General features: G+C 45.2%; 1 protein-coding gene across 6 annotated transcripts in view; it reads right to left on the bottom strand.

Annotated features, from left to right (window-relative positions):
• The window catches only part of SFMBT2 (Scm like with four mbt domains 2), a 106,867-nt gene that overhangs the window by 36,433 nt on the left and 57,118 nt on the right, over nt 1–13,316 (bottom strand). For all 6 annotated transcript variants that reach the window (XM_021530941.2, XM_021530939.3, XM_021530940.3 and 3 more), the window contains 2 exons: nt 4,613–4,714; nt 3,804–3,951 (listed from right to left, as the gene is read on the bottom strand). In XM_021530941.2, the coding sequence (XP_021386616.1) occupies nt 3,804–3,951; nt 4,613–4,714 (250 nt within the window). The remainder of the gene's footprint in view (nt 1–3,803; nt 3,952–4,612; nt 4,715–13,316) is intronic.

The raw sequence follows: 13,316 nt of genomic DNA, 5'->3' as shown, positions 1-13,316 counted from the left end.
TACTGGAAGGTTTCAGGAGTCACCCAAAAGCCAAATTCTCCCCTCAATCTCCCTAGAAATCTCAGCCTGGCACCATTTCACAGAACATCCCTAAATGCCTTTTGCATTGATAGTCAAAAAGGGACACTCAAGATCAAATGTGAATGAATCATTTATGACAATAAGAATTTTGATTTTTTTCACAGGCAAGGACTGGAATACTGAGTGTAATCCCCTATCAGTCTGCCAGATCCCAGAAAAAGGAGGTAAAATTTTTGAAAACAACGTGTCAAGCATCCTGCTAAGATCCAAGTATCTTGGATAAGATGATTTCTAGTCCAAGTAATTGCATTCATGACAAACAAATTACTGAGATAAAGCCTTGAGCTACAATGCCTGTCTCTGTGGGGCATTAAAGTGCATAATAATTAAAAAACTAAACATGCACAGGGAAGGAAAAAAGGGAAATTACTTATAAAGAATGTTATTTTTTCATTTAAAAAAAATTCTTGCACTGTATTTTAACAATTTCTGCAACAGCATTTTCTTCACATGTCTTCTCCATCTCTTACTTCCAATTTAAGTCCCTCATGGATTGGTTTTGCATCTCCATTTTAAACTATACAGATCTTATCAAAGTGGATGGAAAAGGCCCATTAGAGGTGTTTTAGTGAGGTAAAATCTTGACTGTGCTGTCACCACGCTTGGCCCTGCACCACTGGAACCACTGGAAGCCCTTTTCCTTCAGGCTTCAGCAGGAATGGAGCCCAGGAGGGCAGCTGGGGAGCTCAAAATAACCCACTGCAGCAGCACAAGGAGGATTCCAAGAGGGGAACACCCAGGAACTGACTTCACATTAACCCTGACTTGTCTGTGGCCTTTTCATGGTGAGGCTGCATCTCAAGGGCTGTGGCTGGTTCTGGGTCTTCATGGCCAGAGAGCCCTGGAGGGGCTGGAGCTGTCCAGGGAAGGGAACAGAGCTGGGAAGGGTCTGGAGCCCCAGGAAAAGCTGAGAGAGCTGGAAAGGGGCTCAGCCTGGAGAAATGGAGGTTCAGGGGGACCTTGTGGCTCTGCACAGCTCCATGACAGGAGGGGACAGCCAGGAGGGTCGGGCTGTGCTCCAGGGAACAGGGACAGGAGGAGAGGGAACAGCACTAAGCTGCAGTAGGGGAGGGTCAGGCTGGATATTTGGAAGAATTTCTTCACTGAAAGGGTTGTCAGGCACTGGAATGGGCTGGCCAGGGAAGTGGTGGAGTGCCCACCCCTGGAAGTGGTGAAGAAACAACTGGACACTTGGTGCTGTGGTCTGGCTGACAAGGGGACGATCGAAGGTTGGACTCAAGGACCCAGCTTGCCTGGAGGTCTTTTCCAACCTCACAGAGTCCCTGATTCCCTGCTCCTGCTCTCAGCTGCCTCCCTCAGCACACAGGGGGGTACCAGGTACCCGGTGCCCCCACCAGCACATGGCACTGCCACCCTGGAAGGCTCAGCCCAAGGGACAACACCGAGAGCTGGGTTTGCACAACTCAGCTGCTGCTCCTCAAACATGCAGCACCATCACCATGTTTGCCATCTGGGCATGAAGAGCCCAGCATGAGAAGAAAATCTGAAGCAAATATAACAATATAAACATACTGGAGGTTTTAGAAATGGCTTTTCCTAAGTAAGCCTTACGACAAGGCACCTTATCAAGATGTTTTTCCCCCCCACTTAATAATAGCTCATAAAACAATGATTGTTACTCTAAAGGGAAGTAGTCTATAAATCCTGCTCTAATAAATACAAACAGAGCTTGTTCAATGCTTATACAAGCAGCAGTTAATGGGTATTCATTTTTGGCACTGTACAGGAAACTACTGCTCTCTATTTCGAGTAGCAAATATTTGCACCTCCTGTTCATGACCCATTTACTCTTTGTTTGTCTTCAATAAAGCCCTGATAAGCAAAAAGGAAAGACAATGGATATCAGACAAATAAAGGACTCCAAATTCCAATAACTCAACCTGGCATATTCTTCTGACCAAAAAAAATCAGTTGATTCTGAGATCAGAAAACCTCCTTGTCAAGCCTAAATTAACTAGGGGTTTGGATGATTTTCACTTTCCATCTGCTTTCTTTTTTGGTGATTTATGGGTTTTTGTTGTATTTAGTTTGTGTTTATTTTCTAATAACTCATTCTAGTATCTGATTACATTTTAGTAACTCAACGTGTCTGCCCATAAAAAAGGTTTTAAGGTGCTAAAGTTCAGTTTGGACATGCAGCCCTTACACACAATATAAAAAACACAGTAACACACAGAATGCATCTATCTGCCACTGGCTTTATGCCTTTTTAATAGCTTCCCCCCCAGGATTTCTGATCTCAGAGCAGAATGCCAATTTGATTTTCACCAGAGACTTTCTGCCCTTCCTCAGGTGCCCAGGTGGATCCCAGCAACCAGGTGTCACACAAGATCACAGAAAAACAGAATGTTTTGGGCTGGAAGGGGCCTGGAAGTGACCCAGTTCCACCCCTCTGCCATGGGCAGGGACACCTCCCACTAAACCTGGCCAAGTTGGAAAATATTCACATGACAGATGCTTCAGATATGTCTTAAAATGTTGGAATCTAAAACAGAGCTCACTATTCACACTTGACCCATAAACCAACATCTCAGACAGGCTTTGTGTCAGCATGGATTGGAAATTTTTAAGCCTATGGTCTCTTTCAGTTAGTTATCCTGCCTGGGCAAGCGGCATGTGAACTTGGGTGGAAAAACCCCCAAAATATTCCATTTACTTTGATTTCTAGCAAATTTTCTGGCCAGTATCAGTGAGTGCCTACACAGGCATTATCATTACACCTGGGTTTCAGCAGGAGAGAGCCAAAGCCCCAGACAGCAGATTTATTTCAGCAGAAGCAGCAGAGCAATCATGGATGCACCACATGCAGCTGCAGGCACAGGGCTCCAGGACTTTGGTGGGAATTTCAAATTACATGTGTTGAAGAAGCACTCTGGATATACGTAAGAAGATTCTGAATCTGGCAGGGAATAACCCTTCCCTTCCCTGGATTTGGCAGCACCATGCTTTTTCCAAAATGAAGGCAAAAGTTCATACACAAAACTTAACTTGATTTTTTTTTTTTTTGAGGCATTTCTTACTCCCAAGCAACATTGATTTTTGGCAACAGACCAACAACCCAGCCAGCTTCAAAAACCTGAAATTCCAGGGAACCAACCCATTTTGCAAGCAAAGAAATATTGCTAGGGCACCACAGGTGGTTGTCTGAAGTTGGGAGTAATTAACTGCACTGCTACAAAGCTGAGGAATAGCAGGGCTGGAGTCTGCTTCTCCTGGCTCTGACCTGAACACTGCTTGCAGTGTGCCCTGGGATTTGTTGAGACAGCCAAGGAAATCCCTCCACACTCCTGGGCAGCTGTTTTTAGCTCAGACATTCAGATCTAGGAGCTTTGCTTGGCCTCACTATTGCACCAAAGTGGATGAAACAGGGTTTGCCTCTACAGTGATTGGACTTTTAATGCTCCTTTTGCTCTCTACACACACAAAGAACTGCTAGGATTCATCCCACAGGAATTCACGAGGATTTCACAAGCCTTAATCAGACTTCAAAGCACAGGGACATCAATCCACCAGCACGAAACATTTGCTGAGATATTCATGGGCTGGTAGGAGCTAGAACAGCCCCAATCACTCCAAAAAACTACTCTGGCTTGAGATACTTCAGCTGATGCTCTACAGCAACCAACACAATCTTAAAGGCAATAATAACAAGCAAATGTCCTTCAGAGTAAACCCAAAAATCACTGAGAAGGAATACAAACCCTTGGGAGGTGTGAGATTGACTCCGTTTTTAAGGCACCACTGTATTGGCAAGATCCCCAAGGAATCTGCATGGCAAAGCATCGAGATTTTGCTGGGTTCAGGTCTCAAGTCATCAATGGTCACTTGTAAATAATGACTGTTAAAAACCTAAGGGTGAAAAAGAAGAGACCAAAACCAGGGGTTAGATTTGCTGCAACATTAGGTAACGTGGAAAGCTGAAACAGCCAAAGCTGGGGATCAAACTACTGAAAATAATTTGCTTTCACCTAAACCTTTGCATCAAAATGTTTCTACCCAAGAGATCAAAGCTTGAGTTTTAGAGATGGGTGAATAGAAACAATGGAAAGTGCTGAGGTTCAGGGTCCTACAACTGAGCAGTGACTGGAGACAATCCTGAAGACCCCTGAGCCTTCCTCCCTCTCTCATTTGAGTGTGTGGATTAAATATCCAGCTACCACCTCCATTCAGCTGCTCAATTTCCAAAGGGTTCTCAGATGTGCAGGGAAAATACATATGGATGGAAGGGAGACAAAGGCAAAAGAGGGATCCTTTTTCTTTTTTTTGCATGCAAGTGGTAGATTAATGTGCTCATCCCCATTGGTTTTAAGTGCATGGAATCAGCTGGTAATGTATGTGGGAAAGAAAGAAAGAATGAATTAGGAACATCCATGGATTTAAAATCCATTTCTTAACATGTTCTCCAGCTACTTAAGTACCATTCTTGTTTTTTTTTTTTTTCCTAAATGTAGTGAAAATCAGGAAGGGTTTCCAAACAGGCTCTTTCCATCCCTCCTTTCTGAGCACTCACCTTGGTCACTGATGCAGGACAGATATGAAATGGCTCCCTCATATTCACTGCCTCCAGCTTCATCCCCACAGTGAAGAAGTGGTTTCTCAAATCAGCATGGTCCTGTGGGAAGAGGAACACGTGGTGACATCAAGAAGCAGCCAATACATCTGAAAATCTATCCGAAAGACATCCATGTGTGGGTTTTGTCAACTTAGCTGGTCCCATGTTCTTTTCATGCCAACCCAGCCACAGAAAGAGAGGAGACAACTTCAGCCCTAGAGGACACATCTACAGCACCAAGCCCATCATACCTAAAGCACAGGGTATGTCCATCTCAGCATCCAACCAGAATTTGGTCCACAAGGAGACTGTGCTCACCACAAGGAGAACTTGGCCGAGAAACTGCTGCTTGAATATCTCCCGTGGGCAGAACCTCTCCATGTCTGACAGCCACCACCCTCAGGGGAGCAACTCAGAGTCCCAAAGTGCCAAGACTCAAATTGAAGGCCCCCAGGGTAATGCACAAGTTGGATGCACACAGCTCAGCATGGCCCTGATTTACCCTGATGGATGTCCAGCACCTGCAGGGCACCAAAACAAGCACTGGGATGGTCTCCAAGATGGCAAGATGGAAAGGTTGTTTTTTTTTTTTTTTCCCAGCCAGGAGACTGGAAATAGATTACAGCTTGGACAGTGAACTCAGACCCAAAATGTGGGCAACCAGAGAACATGATGGTGGGAAAACAGGCAGTTGTGTTCAAGCATATCCCCAACATAACACTTCCACCTGGGATAAAACCTGGCTGCATCCACAGGCAGAGGGTTCCCCACAGCAGCTCTGGGGGCGCAGAATGCAGTCCTGAAATTCAGAAGCAACCCAGATTCAACTCCCTGATTTGCCACCAGTTTAGCTTAAAACCTAATTACTCCATCCCTTGTGACCCCTATCTAACAATCACACAAGCTGCCACCCTAATTCCAGGGAAATGACTGCATTTTGTGTTCATTCAATGAAAATGTCCCACAGTATTTCTAAACCACTGGTGCGTTAGCCAATACAAGCATAAAGAGAGATGATGCTGTGTTTAGCACACACTCACAGAGTACTCCAAAATACATGCAGAAAGCTTGCTATCTAATAAGTGGTTAGCAACAACAATCCCATCTACATTCATTGCTACACGTGGTATTCTTGCTCTAAAATGATTTTCTATTGATCTGAAGTTGTGTTCCATTGTGCTTTCTTTTCCCAAGAATTGTCTGCACTTGTAAGGGCTTAACACCTTCTATTTTGGGCTCTTACATTCCAACTGCTGCTAGAGATAAGGATTTTTACAAGCTCCAACCACAGCTAAATGAATGGTTGTTTTCATCTTACCAACCTGCAGTGTTACAGAGCCCTTCTCGGTGAGAACCAAAAAGCAGAACAAAACACCAACGGAACTGTAACGAATTTTGTCTCAAAGCAGAAGAAAATACTGATGAGGAAACTGAGGAATATTTAAGAATAATGGCCCAGAGCCCAAGGAACTAATGGCTGAGGATGGAGCAGACATCCAGGAGTTTGAGCATCCTTTTCATAAGGGTATGCAATGATAGGACGAGGGAGAATGGTTTTAAACTGAAAAAAGCTGAAAAAGATATTAGGAACAAATTCTTTACTGTGAGGGAACTAGGACAGGTTTCCCTGAGGAGCTGTGGATGGCCATCCCTAGAAGTGTACCAGGCCAGTAACCTGGGATAGTGGAAGGTGTCCCTGCCTGTGGCAGGGGAGTGGAAGATGAGCTTTAAGGTCCTATGGAAAATCGTCACCTTTAATATTAAAAAGGCTTCAGAGGGGAAAGATGATGGCTGCAAAACTCCAATCTCACCCGCACTGAACTTTAAACCCCTGAAGGAAAAATAGCTTTTGGGCTGGAGGGCTGCCTCCCCCTGCCTGAGAATCCACACTCCGCTTCTCTTAATCCTCGGGGCGAGGTTGTAAAGAAAAGGCAACTTTGCAGAATGTGCATCTGGAATCAGCATCTCCCCACAAACGTTCCATGATTCACCTCACGCTCAGATCCAGCCTCAATACATAATAAGCCAAGATCCACCAAAGTACTTAATCATGTTTATCTTTAAACACGCAAGTAGTTTAATCAACTTTTAAAGTGATTTGTTGATTGAGACCAAAATATACTGACACCAAACCACACTGCTTCTCATTATATCCGAACCATTTTCTTTGGTGTTTCTCCTTTTATTTGTTTTGGCTTTTTTTCAAAGGGGAAAAATAAGCAGGGGGAAAAAAAAGCACTAATAATATTTAAAAGTATTTTACTTCAAAAGCACTGTGTACCTTGGGAGCAAATCTCCCTTGTCTTTCAGCATAGCAAGTAAATATTTTCCCCATTAAATTAACAGCAAGAGTGAACTCACAAGGGGAGTTCACAGGATCTCAAGTACGTCTCCCTTTTGAGGGTCAAAATCCTATTTGAAGCAGAAACATGCATTTCTTTGGAGAAATGCTGTGGAAGTAAAAACCCTTTCTGTGTTAAATGTCATTTTTCAGATGGAAAAGCTTTCATGGAGAAAAAGCCTTTGTGTTGCACCTCTCTGGAAAATGGTCAGGGTCTGGATATTTGATCTGTCTCATACACTGGCTAAAGAGAATCATCAGAATTTACCAAAGCAGCTTTCTATTTTTGCAGCCACAAAAGGAAAGAAGAAAGATTCCTGATGCCATTCTCTGGTTCCAGCACTGGAGCTGCCTCAGCCAGCAGGGAATTACTTAGGATTTGGCATATGCTCCTCTTCAAAACTCCAATTAATTTACATAATTTCTAAGAATAGGTTCCAGAGAAGTGATGGCAAAGCTTTTAATTAGTATTAGACTCAAAGTGATACACTGGATAATGAACTGCTCTCTCTTCCCTTTATTCACATTGACAGGAACGACGCCTGTTTAATAAAAGCAGCTACAAGGAGAGGACTGGAGGGGTGAGACTTTCTCCTGGTCCCCGGCAGGCTCTGCAGCTGAACAAAAGAAATGCCTGACATGATAATGGGTGGCAGAATTCGACCCTTTGCTGCTATTTCACACAGCGAGGATGTCAGCAGCCATTATTTTCTAGCAACTTCTCCAAGTGACTCAATTTCCTTTGAAATGGAGATCAACAGGCAGAATAGTTTTGACCAGCTGGAGCATTTTAAAGCCTCAAGCACGGTGGGCCTTTACTCCTGCTGGCAGTCAGTGCTTCCCAGGGGCAGCCTTGCTGACCACACAGAAGTTTGCTCTGGATATTAGGAAAAATTTCTACACTGAATGGGCTGCCAAGCATTGGCACAGGCTGCCCCAGGAAGCGTTGGAGTCACCATGCCTGGAGGGATTTAAAAGTTGTCTAGGTTTGGCATTTGGGGATACGGTTTAGTGGTGGGCTTGGCAGTGTTGGATTAATGACTGGACTTATCTTGGAGGTGTTTTCCAAACTAAAAGAGGCAAAGATCCTGTGATTCTGTAATTAATACCAGTGGATCGCCTGTCCTGGGGTTCACAAGCCCTGAGAGGGCAATGGAAACACCCTCTGGCTGCTGAGGGGCAGACAAGTGACCTGGACTGACAATCAAAAAGGATTCAGCAGAGTCCCTTAGAGCCAAGTGAAAAATCATGCCACAAAACATTCAACAAATTAACGTGGCACGGGCACCACAGCTGCTCAACCAAGGGTCACAGTCTCTAACATGATGGATTACAGCTCCCGGGTAATGAGTGGAGCACTGCAAAAGCCCTCAATGAATGTCTGTCACTCACAGCCCAAACCCACTGGCAACAGCCAGAGCTGTCACAGCTCTCACTATAATCCCAAAAAAGCAATTAAACTCAGCCCCATGCTCACAGCTTTAGAGCAGGGGGTGCATTTGCAAATGCACAGGCTGTGACCCTCTAGGCCACCTGAAAGACTGCCCTGCTTTGATACGTATCTGCACCGTGATTTCATCTTTACATGGCTTAAGTTTCTGTAATTATTCTGCAAAAATTACTGATGGGCTTTGTAACAGCTCACTGCATCCAGCATCACACTCGGGGCTGGGAACTGCAACATCTGGGGGTCAACTAACAAGTCAGCTACAGTGCTGGGAGCAGAAACAGACTCCAAATTCTCAGATTAGGGAATTAATTCCCTTCCCAAATTCCCTTCTTTCTTTAGGGTCTGAGATAGCCACATAATTTTCTCCCTCACAGCTAACAAGCTACCAGCAGTGTGGATTTCAGAAATGCCAGATGACATGGCAGCCTAAATGTCACTCCAAAAGAGATCCACAAGTAGATTTAGAAAAGCACTGATACTCTTAAGGATGTGAGTAAGCCTTAGGGAGGTACCTGTGTGGGTGACATGCTGAAGTCCTGATAATTAAGTCAGGAAGTATTAGTTTTAGGTGATGGACTCAGAAATTTCAACATCATCACTGCCATTTGCCCAACCTGGTAGCTGAATACCAGGTCAACAAATGCAATTTCTGCTAAAAAAAATGCCATTTGGGTGTAAATAAACTCAATTTTGTCCATGTCACAAGAGTGGAGCTCAGGTAATTTTACAGTGCACTGGGTAAAGCTGATAGAGCAGGGGGACCTGGCTAAGCTGCTTTTGTCTGTGACACTCAGGGAAGCTGCACTCTGGGCTGGTTGCTCTGTGTCCCCAAACCCAAGGAAGGGCATCTCTTTCAGACTGTGAAATGTCCATTCTGCTCAAGACCGGAGCAATCTAATTTTAAATGCAGCAGCTTACACATTGCACTGTATAGAAAAGAGCAAAAGGCTCTCATTTGCATCTAATTTTCAAATTTCAGGCTAATTTTCAAATATTCCTGAAAGTCAGGGCTCTTTTTGTCTATGACAGTGAGATGCACACAAATTACAAAACTGCAACTTCATGCAAAATTCAGAATTAAGTTTGAATGCTGAAAAGCTGCAAGGTTGAGAGGCTGATTAGAAACACTGACCACTTAATAAATTATTGACCTGAGCCTCCTTTAACTGCAGCAGTGTGAAATACTCTTGCTTTCAGTCCCATCTCTCCTGGTTTACCCTAATAAAGGACACAGAGGAGCAGGTCACATCTGGTATAACTGGGAACATATTAGTTGATTTGGTTTTTATTTTCGAAGAAATCACTTCCCCTCTGTGTTTTCTCTCTAATTTCTCCAAGAAACTGGCTGTTTCTAAAAGCCTAATTTTAATCACAAAGCTCACGTGTGGGAACGAGTCACAAACTCAGCAACAGCAGTGGTTAAACTGCCTCCACAGGAATCTGGCATTTGTTTTTTTAATTGAGGTAAAAAAAAAAAAAAAAAGAAAGGAAATAAAGAAAGAAACACCATCCAATGCAACCCTGTGCATTATTTTCAGATGAATCAGTCTTGTTTGTGATTCACCAACTTCCTTTGCTAAACACGGAGCAATTTTCCCTGAAGGTGCACTCTCTGCAGGGAGACAGAAATCCCTGTAAGACACAACACGTGCAGACTGACCCCTTGTTGTGACAAGAGCCATCAGAGGAAAACCAAAATGTGGAGACGTGGGGTGGGATGACCAGGAAGGGGCACTGGGAGGGAGGTTTTAGAGACACCACAACCCTGCAGCAACCAGAGCCAGCCACAAACTGCACCTACTGAAGAACCCCTTGAAAAACTGCAGATGCTTCTGCCGAGGATTGGATTTAGCCCTACGGATTTTAAGCTCCTCTTGTTGAATAAAAAATAGTTACCATAGAAACAGCAACATTGCAGAGTAGCCGGTGGAAATCCAAGCACACCTTCTCCGTATGGCTCGGGCCGCCGCAGATGGCATTAGGGCAAAATCCCCTCCCACACAGAGCCTGCTTGGCTCTGCCTGGCCACTGGAAACTTGGGCAGAGGTAGAAGAGATGGGTATTCATCCACTTGGGGTTTTTTTGGTGTGTTTGGTTTGGGTTTTTTAGCATCTCAGAGCATTCACAAGTGCCGGTGAGACCCGGCTGCGTTACATGCCCACGTCCCACTTCACGGAGGGCAAAGTCACACAGAAAGGGTGGCACAGGTGGGAACAGCTGTCTGAGTGCTCAGAGTGAAGCCAGCAGTAACATCTCAGCAGGAATCATTACTGAGAAATCAACAGGAACTTGTGAGAGCAGAGAGGATCAGGAGCCCATCCAATGCAAACTGTGAGCTGCAACCACCCTGGGAAACAGCTACAGACCCCAGCTGCTTCTGCTTTCTTTGAGGACATTAATTCACCTTTATATCATACAAGTAGACTCATGGAATGGTTTGGGTTGGAGAGACATTAATGATCATCTCATTGCAGAGCCTATGCCATGAACAGGGACACCTTCCACAAGGCCAGGTTGTTCCAAGCCCCATCCAACCTGGCCTTGGACACTTCTAGGGATGGGGCAGCCACAACTTCTGGGCAACCTGTGCCAAGGCCTCACCAACCCCACAGGAAAGAATTTCTTGCTAATATCTGACCTAAACCTTCCCTTTTTCAGTTTCAAGTCCTATCACTACATGTCCTCACAAAATGCCCTAAAATGGGTGACTTTTAGGTATCACCACTCTGTACAGGGGAGCAGATGCTGCTGTAGATGCACAACAACCCCTCTCAGTGGAAAACACTGCCCAGGGATGTGGAAGGCAGGAGCTCAGGATGTCACAAACTCCCTCACATCAAGGGATGTGATTCAACTAAACCAGGCGCTTCCCATCCTGAGAGACCCCAGCATGTAATGAAGAAAACTACACAAGCCAGAGGGATGAGGAAAGCTGAGGGACCTGCTTCTCACTCATCCCGTCTGCTTGGCTTGAACTGCCTCTAACATTTCTCTCCCAACCCTGACTTTCATATGGTGCTGCCAAACAGACCCTGGGGGCACCCTCAGGCAGGGCTTGGCTTCACCCACCTCCTTGGATTGCTCTCCCAACCCAAACCCTTGCACAGCCTTGCAGAGTCAGGAGGGAGCTGTTCACTGCTCACAGAGGCACCACCAGCTCCACCTCACCCTCTGCTACCAGAGACATCCTCACTCCCTCTGTGGCGTCCCTTAGCTCTTACAAAGATAAATGGTTTTAACGGAGCTGAGGCAGGAGTGGATCAAAAGGCAGCAGAACAACAGAGGCATTGGGAAGCCATGCATGTCTCCCAGCCAGGCAAACAGCAGCCATGGAAAAGGGCTGGCGAGCCCACGGATGGGGAAGAACAGATGGAGCAGAAATAATCTGGCAGGCTGCAGACAACACGGCAACGCGCAGGTTATGGAAGCGCGGCGTGCGGAGCCGGGGCCCGCCGAGCCACCAGGGCAGGAAGGAGCTCGGGACTGGGGTTTGGCTTCCAAGCAAACCCCACGCTCGTTCCAAGCATGAGCCCATCCACTGAGAGGGGATAAAGACACAAAAACCCTGTTGGACTTCAAGGCTACTCATGCAGCCAGGTTAGGATTGTCTACGAGTGGAAAGGATCCTATGGGTTTCTCTAATTTAAACTCTTCCAGTATAGAAAACAGTCTGAAACACCCACAATGTTTACTAAATTCTGAGAGAAGTTGTCTTCCTTTAAAAAAAAAATAATATATATATGTCTTGGAGAAAGTGTTGCTCTTACTCTCACTACTACAATGTATAGTTCGTCCAATGGAAAAAAAAAGGGTTTTTTTGGTAGGAAGGAGTTCTGTTCAATATTTGTCTTGTGAGTGCAGAACTAGAAGCACCACTCTGTCCTGAATTTCAGGGGCAACTCCTCCCTGGGTGGTGGATGGTCCCTCCTTCTGTCTCCTTAGGAGAGATCTGTCCCAGCTGACTCCTTCCATGTCATTAGTTTTAGTATTAATTAACACTATTAACTGGTAAAGGGAGACATCCATAAGCTCAAGTCATAAACAGGGGAACACTGGCCTGGGCATAATATAGAGGGGTTTTTGCTAGAAAGATTTAGGACTGGAAAAACCAACTTCAGGAAAGGAGGAGGCTAGAGGAATGGGACCAGAGGAATTTCTACCTGTCTTAGATATCTAACACCTCTCTCTTCTAGGTGCTCTCCAAGCAGTTTATCAGGATTTGGTTTAGGGATGTGGCTGGTAACAGCTCCATGCAAGCCAGTCAAGAGGATTCATTTCACAGGAATTGGGAACAGGATATGCTAATCCATGGAAAGATGATGAGCACCCCAAATCCTGGGTAGGATTCAGTTGCCCAAACAGAGGTGTCTGAGGTGAGGATCCACAGCATCTGCATGGCACCCACAGATCTGGAGAAAGCAGAGTGGGAGGTCAGAGAGGATATCCAGGATCTCCTGTCTGCCTCTCTCCAGGAAACTAAACTCATTCATCTTACACAAGCTGCTGGGCTGTAACTCTATAATATGCACTGGTTTGTAGTATCAGGGCTGTGTTTGGAGCACGACTCCCTCTTAGAGAGCACCAGCAATGCCAGCACTAAAGCAAAACACTGAAATTGTTCCACTTAACTTGAAATCAGGCCCCAGTAACATTCTGACCATCTTTATCACAACAAGCCCTGACCATTTCATCAGGTGTCACCTGAAGCCCAAGCCATCATTTATGACCAGACCAAACCAAGTGTGGGAGCACCCCAACAGCGCCCTGAAATCAGAGCAGACACAGCAAAGGACACATGTCCTTGGGTTGTGGCCTTTTGGAGCGATTGGTGCTCCTAAGCCATTCAAACATCCTTGAAAACCCTGTCTGTA

Source organism: Lonchura striata, chromosome 5 (genome assembly GCF_046129695.1).
Source record: "Lonchura striata isolate bLonStr1 chromosome 5, bLonStr1.mat, whole genome shotgun sequence".
Classification (NCBI taxonomy): domain Eukaryota; kingdom Metazoa; phylum Chordata; class Aves; order Passeriformes; family Estrildidae; genus Lonchura; species Lonchura striata.
This window is presented reverse-complemented; position numbering and strand designations above follow the sequence as displayed.